The sequence below is a fragment of the Onthophagus taurus genome, chromosome 11, assembly GCF_036711975.1.
Source record: "Onthophagus taurus isolate NC chromosome 11, IU_Otau_3.0, whole genome shotgun sequence".
NCBI lineage: Eukaryota > Metazoa > Arthropoda > Insecta > Coleoptera > Scarabaeidae > Onthophagus > Onthophagus taurus.
The window spans coordinates 31,184,125-31,206,824 of NC_091976.1; the positions used below are offsets into that span (position 1 = coordinate 31,184,125).

The window sequence follows — 22,700 nt, forward strand, 5'->3', positions numbered from 1 at the left end:
TCTGAGAATTATATAAGTATTCTGTAAGCTGTATCTAGTACTAACTCTTGTATTAAAAAAAGAGGTTACTCAAGATTTCTTCAAGGATAGGTATTGCTTATTAGTATTGACTTGTAGGCTGTTGAACTTTTCTATGAATTTTTTATTTAGTCTTAGGCAATGCTCAATTTCTTCTATCATAAAAAACAATTTTGAAGCATTATCAGGGCACCTCTTAAATTCTTCTGCCAACACTTTGGGATTGTGGAATTTCTTTTTTTTAATTAGATGAGTTGTCACCAAGCAGCTTCTTAAAGTCAAAATCTTCAAATCTGATGTATTCTACGTCTCAAATTGTTTTGCACATCTGGATCATAAAGCCTCTTAAGTTAACTAAGGTCCACTTTTACCACCTTTTGATAAATTTATCCGATAGATAAATTGGCGTCCATTACTACCATCTTTTAGATAAATTTATCTTATAGATAAACCCATTTACTAGCCAATCAGAGCGCGTAAAATAGCCGTAACCCTGGTAATAATCCCTAAGATAGCTTAACCAGAAGATGGTAATAACGAGCCTTAGCCAATGAGAGCGCTTAAAACCGCTGTAACCATGGTAATTATCTATCGGTTAAATTTATCAAGAGGTGGTAAAAGTGAACCTAAATCATAGAAATCCCTAAAAATCTCTGGAAATTCCATTACACCATTTACTCCATATTTATATAATAAAAAAATTTCACATCACGATTTAGGATTAATACAGAAAACTCAGTATTCTTGAAACGTTGTGGTTTGAAAGGAGAAACGGTGTTAAAGTTGCGTTCTTTTATAGGTTGGGAATAGGTTCGGAAAGTCGAAAATTGTATCCTTTCAGAATCAATGCTCTGGAAATAACCGTAATATATTTCGAGGATTCTTAACAGGAGGTGACACCCACAGATTTTTCCCAACGGATCGATGTTTTATGATTTATTGAAGCAAGTACAACAAAAATAACTCTTGGTTCATATAAATATTTGTTATATTAGTACATTTCCAAAGTTTACACTTCACAAATCATAAAAAATTTAAGAAATCCCCTTTTATTAGCCACAAATTATTCAATATGCTCCAGAAAGACATTAAATATTTAAAAAGGTTAATCTTGAACTCAACTGTGAGATAATAAAAATTCAAGTAGAGTTCAAATTAATTAAAATTTAAACAAAATCGTTATTATTTATAAACGCCATAAAAACAATCAAGTTTCGTATAACCAAGTTTATAACATATTGATTTTGTTGAAGGAGTAATTTTCTATATGGACAAAAAGCGCGAGCTTCATCTGAGAAGCTCAGAACATCGCGGACCGTTGCCCAGAACGGCCACGGTCTTTTACTTCTTGGTATTTCGGCGCGTGTTTAAAACAAAAAAAGTGGCGTGGTGTAACTTCTTTTTGTAATTACCATTCACCTTGATTCGATAAACTCCGTTTTTCTCTCTTAATTTTAAACTCACCGCGAAACGAGACCAATACAAAATAAAAGGTAAGAAGTTTTTTTTATTACTTATCACGTGGTCCCAGAAAATTAAATTCGAGATTTCACGAAAGTTAAAAAATTAAAGAAAAAGAAACGTTATTAACTTGAAGAAAAACTTTTAACCGCGCGATTTCGATTGGAAATTTTCTATTAAAATTCTTGTCGTGAAGATTTTTTTTTAAGACAAATTGAATTCGGGTGAAACTTAATTTTCTTTTCTCGGTTTAATCGAGACGAGAATGTTTCATTGCAAATTTCGCAATGAAACGTAATTCAAAACAAAATTGAGGTATTATTTTACGTAAATTTGTTCTTCTCGTTAACACCTAGTTAGCAATTTAAATGAATCCGAGAAGGAGAGACCGAAATGACGAATTTGCGAATTCTCAGTTTCATGGTGGAATTTCCCACATACACGCCGCATTGAACAAGGTGGCAAAGAGGTTTGCACAACCGCTTTTGCTGGAAGAATCGTCATCTCAAGAGGTTAACCGCCTCGACGGTAGCGAAGCCTTATCGGGATTTCCCGCAAATAAATTATACGAACACGTTTTAAACTTTTGGAAAGCCGAGTTCGAGTTTTAAGACAAATTTAACTTTCTTAACTTGATAGGGAATTGGGGAAATATGTAGTTCACCAATTTTATTTTATTGTTTTTTTGTTCTTTTATAACTTAAGAATGGGGTTTGGAATAATAATCAAAAATTAAATTATAAAAAAATACATGAATATAAAATTAGACAACACATATATTATTAATAAGCTTAATAAGATTAAGGGCCAGTTGTATAATATATCGAAAAATCTACCTGATAACTATCCGGAAGTTAATCTTATCGGGAAGATAAAGATATTCGCTGTTTTTGTCGGTAGGATTGCTATCGGCGAAATAAGAGTCGGGTTGTAGTATTTTTTCTCCAATTAAAACTAAAACTAACACTAGACTTAGAACTAGAAACATTCGGGTTTAGCCGCACGTCTCTCAAGACGGCTAAATCCGAATGATTCTAGTTCTAGGTCTTGTGTTAGTTCTAGTGATAGAGCTAGTGTAAAACTAGAATTAACACTAGACTTAGAACTAGAAACATTCGGGTTTAGCCGCACGTCTTTCAAGACGGCTAAACCCGAATGATTCTAGTTCTAGGTCTTGTGTTAGTTCTAGTGATATTATTAGTGTAATGCCAGAACTAACACTAGACCGAGAACTAGAAACATTCGGATTTAGCCGCACGTCTCTCAAGACGGCTAAACCCGAATGATTCTAGTTCAAGGTCTTGTGTTAGTTCTAGCGATAGTGCTAGTGTAAAACTAGAACTAACACTAGACTTAGAACTAGAAACATTCGGATTTAGCCGCACGTCTCTCAAGACGGCTAAACCCGAATGATTCTAGTTCAAGGTCTTGTGTTAGTTCTAGCGATAGTGCTAGTGTAAAACTAGAACTAACACTAGACTTAGAACTAGAAACATTCGGAATTAGCCGTACGTCTCTCAAGACGGCTAAACCCGAATGATTCTAGTTCTAGGTCTTGTATTAGTTCTAGTGATAGCACTAGTGTAATACCAGAACTGACACTAGACTTAGAACTAGAAAAATTCGGGTTTAGCCGCACGTCTCTCAAGATGGCTAAACCCGAATGATTCTAGTTCTAGGTCTTGTATTAGTTCTAGTGATAGCACTAGTGTAATGCCAGAACTGACACTAGACCGATAACTAGAAACATTCGGATTTAGCCGCACGTCTCTCAAGACGGCTAAACCCGAATGATTCTAGTTCTAGGTCTTGTGTTAGTTCTAGTGATAGTACTAGTGTAATACCAGAACTAACACTAGACCGAGAACTAGAAACATTCGGATTTAGCCGCACGTCTCTCAAGACGGCTAAACCCGAATGATTCTAATTCTAGGTCTTGTGTTAGTTCTAGAGATAGTACTAGTGTAATACCAGAACCAACACTAGACCTAGAACTAGAAACATTCGGGTTTTACCCAATAATTTCTAGTTCTAGGTCTAGTGGTTCAATAAAAATATGTAAAATAGTGATATTTTATGCTAACTAGCGCTACCTCCCACTGCCATTACAGCTAACACTAGACTGAGAACTAGAAACATTCTGAAACATTCTAGGTCTTGTGTTAGTTCTAGCGATAGTAGTGTAAAACGAGAACTAACACTTGACCTATAACTAGAAAGTACAATATACCGATAAATCTACCTGATAACTATCCGGCTGATAATCTTATCGGGAGGATAAAAGTATTCGCTGTTTTTGTCAGTAGTATAGTATTTTTTCCCCATATCTAGTAATTTGTGCCTTAGGTTGGTAACGTTAATGTCTTTCTTTGAGATTTGAACTATGACTTTGACAATAATAATAATTGTTTACAACATTTTTTCCACGACACACTACTGACACAACGTAACCATACAAAGTTTTTATATAAAATCCTTGGTAACCATATATATCTAGCGGATAACTGTTTTATCGGGACCGCTGAGTACCCGATAAGTTATCCTGCCGATAATCTCGCCAACAAAAATATCCGTACATTGTAATACAGTAAACAACATTTATTAATGGTATAAATATAAATGACAAAAATATATTAAAGAAGATTCCAAATTCAAATTTAGTCTGATGATCTTCTATTTTCATTGGCACGTTTAGTGGCGTCTCCCAAATGAGGGATTTGTTTGATGATACACGAGGCTTAGTCAGTTGATTGGACAGCGATTCGTAGCATTTCCCACAGGTTCAAACAAGAGGGGCCAAACAAGCCAATTGCTCTTAATTACCAGCGTCGACAAATCAATTTGTCTTAGAACGATGGCTTCAAAGTAAATTGGATCGTTTGTAGGGTGGAAGATTGATGGTTAAGATCAATTTATTTTTTGCCACTCAGAGAAATCGAATCCTCCCCTGACGAGGAAAAAGACGAAGAAAGAGCAAGTGGTGGATCGTTTCTACATGCAAGTTTCACACCTCTCGCGAGATTGAACTTTTCCGGAAGACGTGAATTTTTCAAATTGGATTGCATCTGGGAAAGAAACGGCCGTTGCGTCGCGGGAAATTGGTTAGGATGGGTAGACAATAACTCTTGTAAACGGGGACTTGGAAAAAAAAACTATGGGATATACATTACAATGTGTAGTCGGAGTCGGTCCGCGACAGTTAAGACAGCGAATAAATTTTATTTTAAGAACTATCTTGACGGGACCACTGTAAACTTGGCAGCAGTCGCGCGTGCAAGTGGAAAATTTAACGAGCCTTTCTGTTGTCGACTGTTTTTCGAACTTTTTTCTTTCGAAACATCATCGTCCAAACGTAAACTAATATTTTTCTTTCTACGTATGTTTATCCGATTCTTTTTTAGATATGTAAACAAAAATTTTTAATCAGTTTTTACCAGATTTACGTTTTTAGACCTACTTACTTTGTCCCACATAAAATGCAACATGTCTGAATATTTCTAGTTCTAGGTCTAATGTTAGTTGTAGTGACAGTGGTAGGTAGCGCTAGTTAAGATAAGACATCACTATGTTGCATATTTTTATTGAACTAAAACTAGAACTAACACTAGACCTAGAACTAGAATCATTCGGTAAGACACACGGCTAAACCTGATACTAGCACTATCACTAGAAGTAACACAAGACCTAGAATGTTTCCGAATGTTTCTAGTTCTTAGTCTAGTGTTAGTTCTAGTGACAGTGGTAGGTAGCGCTAGTTAGCATAAAATATCAGTATGTTGCATATTTTTATTGAATTAAAACTAGAACTAACACTAGACCTAGAACTAAAAAGTTTCGTGTTAAACCCGAATATTTCTAGGTCTAGTGTTAGTTCTAGTTTTACACTACCACTATTACTAGAACTAGCACAAAACCTAGAACTAGAATCATTCGGGTTTAGCCGTCTTGAGAGAGGTGCGGCTAAATCTGAATGTTTCTAGTTCTCGGTCTAGTGTTAGTTCTGGTATTACACTAGTACTATCACTAGAACTAACACAAGACTTAGAACTAGAATCATTCGGGTTTAGCCGTCTTGAGAGAGGAGAAGCTAAATCCGAATGTTTCTAGTTCTCGGTCTAGTGTTAGTTCTGGTATTACACTAGTACTATCACTAGAACAAACACAAAACCTAGAACTAGAATCATTCGGGTTTAGCCGTCTTGAGAGACGTGCGGCTAAACCCGAATATTTCTAGTTCTAGGTCTAGTGTTAGTTGTAGTTTTACACTACCACTATTATTAGAACTAGCACAAAACCTAGAACTAGAATCATTCGGGTTTAGCCGTCTTGAGAGACGTGCGGCTAAACCCGAATGTTTCGAGTTCTCGGTCTAGTGTTAGTTCTGGTATTACACTAGTACTATCACTAGAACAAACACAAGACCTAGAACTAGAATCATTCGGGTTTAGCCGTCTTGAAAGACGTGCGGCTAAATCCAAATGTTTCTAGTTCTCAGTCTAGTGTTAGTTCCAGTATTGCACTAGTACTAGAGCTAACACAAGACCTAGAACTAGAATCATTCGGGTTTAGCCGTCTTGAGAGACGTGCGGCTAAACCCGAATATTTCTAGTTCTAGGTCTAGTGTTAGTTCTGGTATTACACTAGTACTATCACTAGAACAAGCACAAGACCTAGAACTAGAATTATTCGGGTTTAGCCGTCTTGAGAGACGTGCGGCTAAACCCGAATATTTCTAGTTCTAGGTCTAGTGTTAGTTGTAGTTTTACACTACCACTATTATTAGAACTAGCACAAAACCTAGAACTAGAATCATTCGGGTTTAGCCGTCTTGAGAGACGTGCGGCTAAATCCGAATGTTTCTAGTTCTCGGTCTAGTGTTAGTTCTGGTATTACACTAGTACTATCACTAGAACAAGCACAAGACCTAGAACTAGAATCATTCGGGTTTAGCCGTCTTGAGAGACGTGCGGCTAAACCCGAATATTTCTAGTTCTAGGTCTAGTGTTAGTTCTGGTATTACACTAGTACTATCACTAGAACAAGCACAAGACCTAGAACTAGAATCATTCGGGTTTAGCCGTCTTGAGAGACGTGCGGCTAAACCCGAATATTTCTAGTTCTAGGTCTAGTGTTAGTCGTAGTTTTACACTACAACTATTATTAGAACTAGCACAAAACCTAGAACTAGAATCATTCGGGTTTAGCCGTCTTGAGAGACGTGCGGCTAAATCCGAATGTTTCTAGTTCTCGGTCTAGTGTTAGTTCTGGTATTACACTAGTACTATCACTAGAACAAGCACAAGACCTAGAACTAGAATCATTCGGGTTTAGCCGTCTTGAGAGACGTGCGGCTAAACCCGAATATTTCTAGTTCTAGGTCTAGTGTTAGTTGTAGTTTTACACTACCACTATTATTAGAACTAGCACAAAACCTAGAACTAGAATCATTCGGGTTTAGCCGTCTTGAGAGACGTGCGGCTAAATCCGAATGTTTCTAGTTCTCGGTCTAGTGTTAGTTCTGGTATTACACTAGTACTATCACTAGAACAAGCACAAGACCTAGAACTAGAATCATTCGGGTTTAGCCGTCTTGAGAGACGTGCGGCTAAACCCGAATATTTCTAGTTCTAGGTCTAGTGTTAGTTCTAGTTTTACACTACCACTATTACTAGAACTAGCACAAAACCTAGAACTAGAATCATTCGGGTTTAGCCGTCTTGAGAGAGGAGCGGCTAAATCCGAATGTTTCTAGTTCTCGGTCTACTGTTAGTTCTGGTATTACACTAGTACTATCACTAGAACTAACACAAGACCTAGAACTAGAATCATTCGGGTTTAGCCGTCTTGAGAGACGTGCTTCTAAACCCGAATATTTCTAGTTCTAGGTCTAGTGTTAGTTCTAGTTTTACACTACCACTATTACTAGAAGTAGCACAAAACCTAGAACTAGAATCATTCGGGTTTAGCCGTCTTGAGAGAGGAGCGGCTAAATCCGAATGTTTCTAGTTCTCGGTCTAGTGTGAGTTTTAGTTTTACACTATCACTATTACTAGAACTAGCACAAGACCTAGAACTAGAATCATTCGGGTTTAGCCGTCTTGAGAGACGTGCTTCTAAACCCGAAATTTTTTAGTTCTAGGTCTAGTGTTAGTTCTAGTTTTACACTACCACTATTACTAGAAGTAGCACAAAACCTAGAACTAGAATCATTCGGGTTTAGCCGTCTTGAGAGAGGAGCGGCTAAATCCGAATGTTTCTAGTTCTAAGTCGTGTGTTAGTTTTAGTTTTAATTGTTATTCAACGTTAGATAATGGCATATTTTTATTGAATGAAAAATAAGCTATAGTAAGCTATATTGCATTTTATGTATTTTTATCCCAAAAAATAACTTTTGAATAAATCGTGCCAATATTTTTAGTAAATTTAAATATATTTTATTCGAAATGGTGTGAAACTCTTTTGCCAAAATATTTAACTTAAAAATATTTAAACGTGCCAGTAAAATCTGTGTTTAAGGAAAGTTTGTTTCCTTAACGTTTTTTATATCCAGCAACACTTACTCATCCAGTTAGAAAACTTACACAATTTCAATTCGTCCCGTTTAATCTTCGTGTCTTATAAAGTCGAATCATCGAATACAAAAAAAAAATTTTAAACTTAAATTACAAATTGATATTGAAATTTAATTTTTCCATCCTTTTTGCACGATAATGGAAAGAAAATTGCCATAAAATTGTCTTTGCGCCATCTGCTTCTTTGCGAACTCTAAACGATTTCCTCAAAGGGGTAACTTCAATAAAGTTCTAACATCTTAAAAGGTTTTTTACTCTTATAAACGTTTGAAAATTCGAATACACTCTTGTCCCGGTTTTCTATTATACTTAATCTATCAACTTCATAAATAGTTTCTTTCTTAGAAAGTACGACGTAAATAAAATTGAGAATTTCTGAAAACGAAACTTGATTGAATTTCGAGACGTTTTTTAATGCACCACACCATATACGGACCCCCTTTACATATTCAAAATTCCTAAACGTACCTTATTGTTCGTGATTCGAATCGCATCGTTTAAATTAAACCGCAATTATCGTCTTTACCGCAATTAACTCGATGGGGAATTGTGGGACAACCGCAAGCAATAAATTTCGATGATTTATTTTCAACGGGGACCGATACCATCACACCGGAGTATTAAGGAAGACCGGGTCTTATTTGAGGTACCTCTGTTTATCCCGATGGCGATATAAATTACACGCAACGTTGCCTCGGTGGAATTATTGGAATTGGTCCCCCGTTTGTTATGCAAATTTAATAAATAGAACTCACTCCGTGCCCTGACTTCTTGATCTTGAGGAATTGAAAGTGCTAAAATGCTTTGTATGTAATTTTTGGGTGGGGTTAAGAATACGGTCAAAGAGGTCGAAGAACTTAAAAGTATTTAACTAAAAAAAAATTGATTGAATGAAATAGATTAGTTTTTTTTTTACTTACTTGAAAATAAATCGTTTTAAAATGACCAAATTTTTGATAGAAGAGCTCAAAATCACAAAATTACTTCAATTAACATTACAGTGATGAATGTAATTGTACGATTTTGCCTGAAGAAGCCGAGGTCGCTTGCGGCCGAGGCAGTGTAATATTTGCTATCCAATTTTATATGCATATCAGATTAATCGTCTAAGTTACTAAAAAAATGAACTGTTTAACCTTATTAAGGCGAGGTCGCTTGCGGCCGAGGCAGTGCCAATATATGTTGCCTAATTTTATATTCATGTAAGGTCAAGTGTTGCGCCTCGGCAATTTAAACGGTGGTCTAAATATATTGGGGCTTAAAATTCCCAAGTTTGGTGATGATATCGATTATGTTATTAATATGGTCAGAAAATCGATATGAACTCGTTGAGCCATCGAGTTCCAACAGGTTTGTAGTAATAAGATGTTTCAATTTGAACCTACAATAAACTTAACACGTTGACTGCCATGAGAAGCGTAACTTGATGCATGGCAAAATTTCTACAACAGCCACGAGAAGCAACAGTTGATTCTTAGTTGGTTTACTTTTAAAAGCCAAATGAATCAGCGGTTGCTTTTCAGATTGTTATAACAGTTATGCAGTTCAAAATACATGCCTGTAAGAACTAGAAACTGGAATTGGTCTATGTGAATCGAGTGTTGATTCTCAAGGCCTGAAATATTAGTAATTGAATTTCCATTGAAAGACTCCATAAAAAATCTTATTTATAAAGGACCAAAGAATTATCGGGATAAGCAGCCCTATAATTCTTTGGTCCTTAACTTTGTACAGCCAGTACTCACACCTACTTATTTATAAACATAATACAAAATTCAAATAGATTTTTTGACGTGCAGAAATAATTTTTTTATGAAAAATACTTGGAAGAATAGAAAAATGTTATTATTTTGTTTTTCTGACTACAAAAAAGCAACTCCAACACTACTTTTTAGAGCATTCTACACACCGATATCTTGACTGGGTGGCCTTGGTTTGCGCTTGTTTTCTGTCAGTTTTTGTAGGTCTCTCGTAACAAACAACACATCTACGACGATTCCTAGTATCCACATCTTCTAAAACATGCTCGGTGCGTGGTTGTAGGGTTGGGTTCTGAAAAACGTTCAATTTGGTTAGCAACAATTTGGTTTTTCATTTGCAACTTCTTAATGTAAAATATGCACATTCACCAAACCAGCACCCAAGATTAGGTCAATGGCCAGTTTTCTATACCATTTTATATAATCAATAACAGCCGCTGGTTTTTTATCTTCTTTGCCGTAATGAGTGACTGTTTTCAGTTAAGGTGGTGTGTTTTGTACTGAGAGTGCAAACATCACGTTTATCTTTCTATTCTTGAATGACTACACCTGTGTTGTTTTCTGCTGCAACAGTTTCTCCATTTTGTAGCTTTTTCTAAATTCTAGTGTAATAATTATCCGTGTAGATTGTTCGTCCTTTATCTAACAGGTTGTCAGTCAAAGTAAGAACTACTTTTTCAGAAGAAGGCAGGTTTGGTCTTTTGTCCTCTTTTCCGCAATAAACTTGAAAATTATACGTGTATCCTTTGTCGAGACGTAGTTTATACCTAATACTAATACTAATGGATTGGCCAAAACTTAGACGTCCTCTAAAAGGTACTAAGGTTTCGTCTGTACACACATTCTCTTTGGGGACAATAGCCTTTTGGAAATTTTTAATTAATAAATCTGCCAAAGTAGCAATTTTTTGTAGCTTATCTTCAGTTATTACTTCATTATTATGAAAATACCATGTTTTCAGTAATAACTGGAATCGATTACGAGGAATTAGATTTTTGATTTTGTTAGCGTACAGAACACTTCTGGACCAGTATGATTCAATTGACGGAAACTGTCAGAAATAACAATTACAATCAAACATTCAGTTTCCTCTTTATTTGAGTCATGCCATTCGTGAATCCTGGCTTTCGGTAATTTTTCAGTAGCTCTACACTGGGCTGCATATCTGTTTGTCTCTGTTACCATTAGTTCTATGATCTTAATCAAAATATTCACCGTGTATTTCTTCCAATACGCCAACGTTTGTTTCAGTAAAATGAAATGATTTTAGATTTATTCCAGTAAGATCGTCTCATAACAGCTGGTCACTATCACACTTGTTCGCGCTATTGCCATCACTACTTTTTTGCGTATTTGCTTCAATAACATCATTTATCGTGTCCAATACACTATCTAACGCGTCTTTGGTTGTAGCGGATATGCTTGGCTTATTTACATTTCGGGTTTTTTTCTAGCAGGTTCATCATCAGATGAATTTCCGGGAACAAATTTATCAGTAGAATCTTCAAATGGTTCATTATCGTCTTCGTCTGAAGGCATTTCTGTCACAATTTCTTATGTTCTTTTTCGTAACTCATTTTTGCAGACACTTTTTATACCAGAAACTAATCACTACCACCTAAATTCAACATATACCATTCACGAACTGTAAACGACTAAACGTATCATTCATGTAACACTGCATTTTCGCATGATCAGACTCGTTTCACGGTATGATTCACACGGCCAGTAGGGCAATTATTATTAGTGGGGCCGCGATTTTTAGTGATTATTGCAGCAGTCAACGTGTTAAGTATCAAGCAGGTTGGAACTGAGAAATGTCAAATCATATAGTCATAACCTCAATGGTTTGGATATGATCGGTGATATTTTGGATCTCTCTCACAGACTTAGATGCCATCCACAGAACTAGAAATGCTCCTGTTTCTGAACTCCGTGCTATATTTTCGTTTTTGACGTCGTCCTACTACAGATAAAATGCTCCTTGCAAGATAAAAATGCGTTCTAATTTATTATTTTTAGAATCCTGGTCTCTATTAAAGACGATTCAACAATGAATCAACAATATTAATATACTCAACAATGAATATTGCTATTTGCATCAATTTCTCAAAGTTTCCGAACCAAAGATCGATATCACGTCGAATCACTAAGACATAGCTACATAAATTGGATCATATAGGGCTATCTCGCTGTTACATGCTATACTCTATCTTTTAATTCGGAGAAATAAAATGAAAAGTCGCCTTTAGACAATGTAATATTTCAAAGCTATTTTTTGGCGGGAGTTTTAAAACCGAATTTTATACTAGCACTATCACTAGAACTAACACAAGACCTAGAACTAAAATCATTCGGGTTTAGCCGTCTTGAGAGACGTGCGGCTAAATCCGAATGTTTCTAGTTCTCGATCTAGTGTTAGTTCTGCTATTACACTAGTACTATCACTAGAACTAACACAAGACCTAGAACTAGAATCATTCGGGTTTAGCCGTCTTAAGAGACGTGCGGCTAAACCCGAATGCTTCTAGTTCTAAGTCTAGTGTTAGTTTTAACTGTTATTCAGCGCTTGATTGTTATATATTTGTATTAATCTGAAAGTAGAACTAACACTAAACCTAGAACTAGAATCGTTCGGGTTTAGCCGTCTTGAGAGATGTGCAGCTAAATCCGAATGTTTCTAGTTCTCGATCTAGTGTTAGTTCTGGTATTACACTTGTGCTATCACTAGAACTAATACAAGACCTAGAACTAGAATCATTCGGGTTTAGCCGTCTTGAGAGACGTGCAGCTAAATCCGAATGTTTCTAGTTCTCGATCTAGTGTTAGTTCTGGTATTACACTAGTACTATCACTAGAACTAACACAAGACCTAGAACTAGAATCATTCGGGTTTAGCCGTCTTGAGAGACGTGCGGCTAACCCGAATGTTTCTTGTTCTCGGTCTAGTGTTAGTTCTAGTTTTACACTAGCACAATCACTAGAACTAACTAAAGACCTAGAACTAGAATCATTCGGGTTTAGCCGTCTTGAGAGACGTGAGGCTAAATCCGAATGTTTCTAGTTCTCGATCTAGTGTTAGTTCTGGTATTACACTAGTACTATCACTAGAACTAACACAAGACCTAGAACTAGAATCATTCGGGGTTAGCCGTCTTAAGAGACGTGTGGCTAAACCCGAATGCTTCTAGTTCTAAGTCTAGTGTTAGTTTTAATTGTTATTCAGCGCTAAATTGTTATATATTTGTATTAATCTGAAAGTAGAACTAACACTAAAAATAGAACTAGAATCATTCGAGTTTAGCCGTCTTGAAAGACGTGCGGCTAAATCCGAATGTTTCTAGTTCTCGGTCTAGTGTTAGTTCTAATTTTATACTAGCACTATCACTAGAACTAACACAAAACCTAGAACTAGAATTATTCGAGTTTGAGAGAAGTGCGGCAAAATCTCAAATTTTCCTAGTGTAATTTTTGCTTAAAACTGACCAATAGCAACCTTTCTTTTTGGCGCTTCAATTTGAAACCACTCCTTAGAATTAAAAAATAGAGTATAGTTTTAAATTATTTGATAGATTAGTTTCACAAAGCAGTGTCTTAAGACGGCTTTCATTGTATATGAAAGAACGAATTGACCTAATTTTTGATACAATTATTAATAAGGTCACAAAGAAAAGTATTTTCCTTTTTTCCAAGTCATTACTCCCATAATTAACACCGTTATTGTTTGGTGCACTTTGTTTTGAAATGTATACGAATGAAGTTTTCGCATAGATTACAAAATTTGCTTTTAAAATGTTACCGGATAAATAAGAACGCAATTAGCGAAGCAATTTTAATTTAAAAGCTGGATTTAACTATATAAATTTCGGGGTAAAATTAGTTTCGCTACTAAAATATACATTTCTGTTTGACGAAGAAAATGAAAATAATCAGCACGAAAAGGTTTCTGTGACGTTTGTACGAAATTCAATTGTACATTTCCGTTAAACTTCGATCGGATTATTTTAATTACCGCGCACTATAATAACATGGGGTCACCTTGGGCCAAAAATATCGCGATTTCTGAAATTTAACAGTTCGGCTTTCCGCGGAAAAGCATTGTTTTTCCGCTACGCGTCGAGCGGATGCTTGTTTTACTCGGTTTTTAGCGTTGATTTGAAGCGGACGTCCGATATTTCCAAAAAGGTTCGATTAATTTTCGAAAAACCCGGCTCCGAACGTTTATTTACCCAAAAACCGATTCTTGTAAACCACATCCCGTTTACGTTTCGTATGATTTAGGGTTTTAAAGGGGAACATGTTTTTATTAGAATAATTTTCCCGATATCAAACAATTTATTGACTTGTTTTAAAAAAGAATCGGTTCCATTGTTCGTTATATTTACAACTCAATGACGCAATTTTAACTTGTTTTTGTTGACACACCCAAAGACACATAACAATATTGTTAAAAATATATTCTAGGAATCGATTAAAAACAGCTGTTGTAATTTTCTATTGTTGGTGTTTCTATAGGATCGCTTTTATGAAATGAATATTGGACGGACGTAGATTGACGAAAATAAAAAAAAGCGCACCCTGACTCTAGAGGCCGAAATGCATACACAATACCAAATAAATTAGCTTCGCATACAATGGGTTCGTTCATGTTTTGTTGCATGTTATGTACTCTATACCTGTATGTGTGCGCGTGATGGCCCACAGAACCGAATCTCATTACAAATGCAAATCGAAATGGGTGATATTCTTTAAAATATTCATAATACAACAATGTCGAAACAAAAACAAGCTTTTACATTATAATGTTACCATTAATTTAGTGAAATATTTAGTTGCTACACATTTATTAGAAATAAAAACAATTCTGAAATAAGAGTAAATGGTTACGTAACTAAAACTCAAATCGTCTTGAAATTCCAAGAAAGCTAATAATAAACTTAATTGAAGTTGTGCCGGTTTCGTAAAAGCTCCATGAACTGCCGAACGTTAATTGCCATTAAAGCGCGTTTAAAGAGCCATGTCGTGTTGCCGTGCCCGTTCAAATGGACAATGAGTACCGATGCGTGCTTAAATTTCCAATAGACAAATTAAAACAACAATGCCTCTTTTTTTTTAACCTCGGTTACAAATACCTCGATAAAACAAAAAAATATTGACTACCGGAGTATTCCAACAAGTGCCACTGTATATAACCGCTTTGTTCCACCATTTTTTTCTTTATCATACACTTTACGTCGCGTAAGAATCGTCGGTCTTTTGTATGTCGTCAAGTCTTACTCCACTTGACCCAACCCGTATATAAGTGACTTTCAGTGACAAAGAAAAAGTACTCCTGTATCAGGCGTAGAAGACTTTCTTTTGTGAAGCACATTAAAATTCAATTAGAACAAAATGTTTTTATTTATAAATTAGAAAAAGGAACTTTTCCAGTCATTACTCTTAACGACAGGTCGTCGAAAGCAGGTCTTCTGTTTTACCATGGTACCATATCCACTTGACCTAATCTAAGTGGATCCCCACAATGCGAAGACGAACGTTGAGTTTGGCGAGACGTCTCGTTGCGCGCTAACCAAACCGTAATTGGCCGATTATTATTTAATCTCGGGGAGCTGATTGCTTTTGATTTAGAGTTATACGACAGTTTTACTACCGAATGCACTCGTGCGGTCGTAGTCGTAAACGAAAGCTCTACTTGTGTATTTTTAGGATAGTCCTTCTTGTATGAATTCCTTATAAACCTTCTACATGCACACATCTTAGTTTAATTTTATATCATAATTTATTAGGGGAAATGTATTTCTCATTAATGAGATATTTTCTTTATAATTAAATGTAAAAAAGGATTAATTAGTCAAAGATGATGGCACTTCTTCTGTTGTAACCAGAATCGTTTAATTTTGAGTTGAATTGAATGAGAATGTGCTAGATTCGACTTGGTTTCAATGAAGATGCGCTAGATTTGACTTGGGTTAAGTATAGATTCACTGAGTTTACAATGTGTTAAGTTATTGAAGTATTAAGTTTGAGAAAATGTTTCTAGTTCTAGGTATAGTGTTAGTTTTACATAGGAACAGTGCTAGTGTTAGTTCTAGGTCTAGTGTTAGTTCTAGTTTTACACTAGCACTGTTACTATGTAAAACTAACACTATAGCTAGAACTAGAATCATTTGGGTTTAGCCGCACGTCTCTAAAGACGGCTAAACCCGAATGATTCTAGTTCTAGGTATAGTGTTAGTTCTAGTTTTACACTAGTACTATCACTGAAACTAACACAAGACCTAGAACTAGAATCATTTGGGTTTAGCCGCACGTCTCTAAAGACGGCTAAACCCAAATGATTCTAGTTCTAGGTATAGTGCTGGTTCTAGTTTTAGACTAGTACTATCACTGAAACTAACACAAGACCTAGAACTAGAATCATTTGGGTTTAGCCGCACGTCTCTAAAGACGGCTAATCCCGAATGATTCTAGTTCTAGTTATAGTGTTAGTTTTAGTTATAGTATTAGTTCTAGTTTTACACTTGCACTGTCACTAGAACTAACGCTATACCTAGAACTAGAATCATTTGGGTTTAGCCGCACGTCTCTAAAGACGGCTAAACCCAAATGTTTCTAGTTCTCGGTCTAGTGTTAGTTCTAGTTTTACACTAGCACTGTTCCTATGTAAAACTAACACTATACCTAGAACTAGAATCATTTGGGTTTAGCCGCACGTCTCTAAAGACGGCTAAACCCGAATGATTCTAGTTCTAGGTATAGTGTTAGTTCTAGTTTTACACTAGTATTATCATTAAAACTAACACAAGACCTAGAACTAGAATCATTCGGGTTTAGCCGTCTTGAGAGACGTGGGGCTAAACCCGAATGTTTCTAGTTCTAGGTATAGTGTTAGTTCTAGTTTTACACTAGTATTATCACTGAAACTAACACAAGACCTTGAACTAGAATCATTTGGGTATAGCCGCACGTCTCTAATGACGGCTAAACCCAAATGTTTCTAGTTCTCGGTCTAGTGTTAGTTCTAGTTTTACACTAGCACTATCACTAGAGTACTACAGATATTCGCAACTCATGTTAAAGAGTACTTGGTAGAAGACTACAGCCAAGGATGATGTTTCGGTATTTCTTCTGTTATATCCAGAATCGTTTAATTTTGAGTTGAATTGAATGAGAATGTGCTAGATTCGACTTGGTTTCAATGCAGATGCGCTAGATTTGACTTGGGTTGAGTGTAGATTCACTGAGTTTACAATGTGTTAAGTTGTTGAAGTATTAAGTTTGAGAGAAGATTTGTGTTGCTTAGTTTGAATCGATATGTACTAAATTTGACTTGACTTGAGTGGAGATGCGATGAGATTATGCTTAGATTGGGTTGGAGTGAATAGATATGCGCTAGATTTGACTTGGTTTTAGTGTAGATGGGCTGAGTTTACGATGTGTTAAGTTTTGACTAATCTTGAGTGGAGATGTGTTTAAGTTGTGCTTATATTTGGGTTGGGTTGAGTGTGAATGGGCTAGATTTGACTTGACTATAGTGAAGATGTACTAAGTTTGCGTTGTAAATTGCTGAAATACTAAGTTTCAGTGAGTATGGGTGCTGCGTTTGACTTAATTTGATCGAAAATGCGGTGTTATTGTTCTTGGATTTGGGTTGGCTTGAGTGTGGATGCGATATATTTTGTGTAAACCTGTTAAGTTTGCGATATTTTGGGTTGCTGATATTTTATGTCTAAGTAGATGTTAATTTTATGTCGGTGTGAGTGGGGTTGTGCTGGATTTGAGTGGAAATATGCTTGGATGTGAATAACCATAACCTGTTAATTTAGACTTGGTTTGAGTAGTTGTAGTATTGGGTTGGGTTGAAGAAGGAAAATATTTCTCCTCGATACAAAAATTGAGTATATAACATATGTATTTTTCAATTGAGACATTTGCTTGCTACGTTTACATTTTTTTTTAGCTTTATCTCTCAAATTTTGTAATAACTTAATATTATCCGTTATCCAAGGTTTCCTAGGTTTCGAAATTCAAACTGTCCTCACTGAAGCATGAGTGTCAAACAAATCCAATATTTGATCATTAAAATACTTTAATTTATCATCAATGAACATTGCAAAAATAGCCTGAAATGGTATCAGGCTTAATTGAGAAACGAAGGAATCATAATTAAATGAGTTGAAGTCTCTGTATGTGTAACAAAACGAAGATGGTTTAAGCATTGCACAGCTTAATCAACAAAAGACCAGTTCATGATTAGAGATCTCAGGATGGAGAACCCCAAATTCCAATACTATAGAAAAATCAGACACCACAATAACATCAATAGTCTTCATCGAATTATCAGTAATTTGGGTAGGCTCACCTATTAATTGAGTCATATCAAGTGTTTGAAATATATTCAATAATCTTGCAACATAATTATTGCTAGTATCAAGAACATCAATTTTTCTATAAACTATTAATTTAGACTTAGTTTGGGTAGTTATAGTATTGGGTTGGGTTGGGTAGAGTTTATATAGAGATGCGCTGGAATTGTGCTTACATTTTGAGTGATTTTACTGAGAATGTGGTTCTCCTTTTTCATTTGCCTCACAGGGCTCTTTCTATTTTTACCTTCTTTTTACCTCTCTACTCAAAACTCTAGTTTTTTTTCTAGTTTTTGGACCCAAGCATATTTCTAGCGTCCTTCGTCCTTCCCCTTACATTGTTCTGTTAAGCAGTTATTATGAGTCAGCGTCCAGGTCTTACAGCCATATGTTATTATAGTTACAGCATATGTTAATTAAGAGAATCACTCAAATGTAGACTGTTAAGTAGTAATTCTGAGTTAGCGTCCGGGTCTTACAGCCATATATCATTATAGACGTTACAATTATTTTACAGATTCGGAACTTTGTGTTCTTGTGCATATCCCTAGATTTGATGATATAGGCTATTGCATACTAAGCTTTATTGGTCAGCAGTATTCTTCTTCGTATATTCCCAATAAGGCTTTCTGCTTTCTCCAGCTCCATTCCAATTTAATCACCACAGGTTGGAAATCTTCAAGAACATATCTATTAAAAAGCAGCTTTCTCCATAACTATGTTAAAAAGAATCACTCAAATGTGGACTGTTAAGTAGTTATTCTGAGTTAGCGTCCATGTCTTACAGCCATATATCATTATAGACCTTAGAATTATTTTACAGATTCGGAACTTTGTGTTCTTGTGCATATCCCTAGATTTGATGATATAGGCTATTGCATACTAAGTTCTGTTGGCCAGCAGTATTCTTCTGCGTATATCCCCAATCTAGCTTCCAGCTCTCGCCAGCTCCATTCCAATTTAATCACAACAAGTTGGAAATCTTCAAGAACATATCTATTAAAAAGCAGCCTTTTCCATAACTATGTTAAAAAGAATCACTCAAATGTGGACTGTTAAGTAATTATTCTTAGTTAGCGTCCAGGTCTTACACCCATATATCATTATAGACCTCACAATTATTTTACAAATTCGGAACTTTGTGTTCTTGTGCATATCCCTAGATTTGATGATATAGGCTATTGCATACTAAGCTCTGTTGGCCAGCAGTATTCTTCTTCGTATATCCCCAATAAGGCTTCTCCAGCTCCGTTCCAATTTAATCACCACAGGTTGGAAATCTTTAAGAGCATATCTATTAAAAAGCAGCCTTCTCCATAACTATGTTAAAGAGAATCACTCAAATGGGGACTGTTAAGTAGTTATTCTGAGTTAACGTCCAGGTCTTACAGCCATATATCATTATAGACCTTACAATTATTTTACAAATTCGGAACTTTGTGTTCTTGTGCATATCCCTAGATATGATGATATAGGCTATTGCATACTAAGCTTTATTGGCCAGCGGTATTCTTTTTCGTATATCCCCAATAAGGCTTTCAGCTTTCTCTAGCTCCATTCCAATTTAATCACAACAAGTTGGAAATCTTCAAGAACATTAAAGAACTATTAAAAAGCAGTCTTCTCCATAACTATGTTAAAGAGAATCACTCAAATGTGGACTGTTAAGTAGTTATTCTGAGTTAGCGTCCAGGTCTTACAGCCATATATCATTATAGACCTTACAATTATTTTACATATTCGGAATTTGTGTTCCTGTGCATATCCTTAAATTTGCGCAATATTCTTCTTCGTATATCTCCAACCTGGTTTCCATCTCTCGCCAGCTCCATTCCAATTTAATTACCACAAGTTGGAAATCTTCAAGAACATATCTATTAAAAAGCGGTTTTCTGCACAACTATATTATAGATATTTTTGGACAAGTTGCAAAATGTCTTATGTCTAAAATGGCACTTTCCGAGAATTAATAATTAATATATTTCCACATAAATTAACTTTGTATTCATATCATCTCAAAAACATTATTATTTTTCCTCTACTTTTCTTATTATTAATACTGAAGTAATTTGTATCGTTCCGGTAGAATAATTCGTCCCATTTAATAATTGAATCCTTCATCTCAATTCTTCAACTCTCCGGTTTCAATTTTCTGAACAAATTTTTCATCGCCGCTAAACGAATATAAAAAAAATAAACGTTTCAATCACGTCGGGGAATGAAAAGAATCGCTGGCAACGTCCCTCTTGGTTAGTTTGGTCCCTTTTTTCGTGTAGGACGCACGTTCTTCACGGCACACCAGAAGGAACATATGGCCGGCTGTCTTCGGTCTACCCTTTCCTACCGGACGAAAAACCGACGCACACTGAAACTAAATACGGTGGAAGTCGACGGAGAGAAGCCGCAGTCAGCTTTAAGTCTTTGCTGCTAACGCGTACGCAGCACCGCGTTTAAAATATCCTCGGGAACGATGCGACTTCTTACGAACGAAGATTATTTACGCGGTTTGTTTGATTATTTACGTGTTAGTGTTAATAAAGTATAAACATTTTTTTGGGAAAAAGTAAGTTATATTTTTGTGATTATAATAATCGGCTTGGTGGTTGAGAAAGTTAAATTTGCTTTATTTGTCTTCATTTTAATCTAAGTTAGCGAGATGTATCTGTAAAGTTTGTTCCAGTTTCTAATAGTTAGATTTCAATCCGGAACTAAAAGCTACTACGACTCTAAATGTCATTGTTATAACTTTGAAGATAAATGAAATAGTCATTAAATTAATTTCTTTACCTTAATAAATACGTTCTAAATTTGAATTAATTTTCTTTCCATTAAAATCAATAATTTAGAACATTTCCGGTTCATTGCAACAATTACAGTCTCTTCTTCATTAATTGTAAGCAAAGTAACTTTCTAACTTCAGTTTTGAGACAAACACCCATTCATTTTCTCTCTTACTTCATTGTTTAGTTAGGTCTTGAGGACCACCTCAAAACAAAGCTAAAGTGGTGTAACATGATCCTCTTGTATCGTATAACCACCAAACACTTGTTAGAATCATTTTGTTAAACCTAAACAAAAAAAAACGTTTATTTTTTTCATTAAAAATCATGATAATTGTGGTTTCAATTACGACAAATACGATGTCTAGTCGTGTTAACGCGGCCAACAAGCTTAATTTGCAACTTGGCACGTTCTTGCGGTGAATTGGTAATCACGAACGTTGCTTTGTGTTTTTGCTTTTGGCCCCACACACATACACACTAATGTGTAATGTTGTTTTCGATGTGAATTGGTCTTAGTCTCGTGTTGCACGTGTTACCTTGTGCGATTGCATAATTATAGTTCTTTATGAACCGATTAGTTCAATATTACAGACATTAAACTGTGTGTGTTTATGTAACACCAACTCCGATTATTTTTTAATCATTTCTTATTTTTTTGCAGATGACGAATGCAACGTTTTTACTGCTACCTATTATTTTTACACTAACTCTTGCTTCAGTGTGTACAAGAAGGGAGCAGTATTATAACCATGATCTTCAAAGTTGCGTAAATTGCACGATATGCGATGATAAAAAAGGGATGGTTGTTTTTAGACCATGCGAAATTCACCAAGACACTGTTTGTTCGCCGTTTAGTAAAGTGGCAGCGATTGTACGTAGCGAAAATGATATCCATAATCATAGGCATCATCATATGAATAGGGACCATAGGAGAAAAGAAGAGCATCTTCCGATTGTTGAAAGTACGTTGCAAATTTCCACTGAGGTTCCATTTTCGAAAGTTGAAACACTCATTTGGGATTGGCAAGCTATCGCGTTGAGCGTTGCGATTTTATCTTGTATAGTTTTCTTTTTGGTGATTTCGATATATTCCCTTCATCAAGCAAGACAGTGGAGGAGGTTAAAAGAAAATTTTGAAGCTGGTAAGTTGATTGTAATTTTTTTTTGTTGAGTTTTGCTTAAAGTTCTCATAAGTTTCTTGAGGATTGTGTTGAATAACTTTCGAGTTGGATAACTTTACGTTTGGTGTGGTTTGTTGCCAAAACGCTTACCTTAGCTTATAACGACGTCTAGCAACTAGGAACGACGCATTGTTAAACCGTTCCGGACGGGTCCGCCTAATGGGAAAAGCGCTCTGTTTGTTTTTAGTTTGCAGACGGTTTTGTAGTCGTGGCAATAATAAGTCCGTGCTTAAATATAGATCTGGGACATGCTGTTGAGCGCGGCCGTACGGAAAATTAGCGACAACTATAAATTTAAATCTTCTAAAACCATTTATTAACACTCCGTCTACATCTAAAACCAATGCATTTAATCGATTCAGAATCATATTTGTTTATTATTATCTCATTTTCATTTTTACCCACATTTCTTTTTATTCTTCAATTTCTGTTATATATAATAAAATAGACTGAACAAGAACAAGGTCTTTTATCTTGTTGAATTCGTCCAATTACACTCGTTTCAGTTCATAGTCAAAGCATATTTCTCTTTGAACTTTTATTATTCTTGTTGTCTACG

General features: G+C 35.6%; 1 protein-coding gene across 2 annotated transcripts in view; it reads left to right on the forward strand.

The window, feature by feature from the left end:
- The first annotated feature begins 1,320 nt into the window (after positions 1 to 1,320).
- The window catches only part of LOC111423484 (Tumor necrosis factor receptor superfamily member wengen), a 51,896-nt gene continuing 30,516 nt past the window's right edge, over positions 1,321 to 22,700 (forward strand). The window contains exons 1-2 of one of the 2 annotated variants that reach the window (XM_023056714.2): positions 1,321 to 1,511; positions 21,622 to 22,102. In XM_023056714.2, the coding sequence (XP_022912482.1) occupies positions 21,622 to 22,102 (481 nt within the window). In that variant the 5' untranslated portion in view covers positions 1,321 to 1,511. Of the gene's footprint in view, positions 1,512 to 20,559; positions 20,741 to 21,621; positions 22,103 to 22,700 lie in introns of those variants that run through there. The other variant, XM_023056713.2, reaches the window with a different exon arrangement.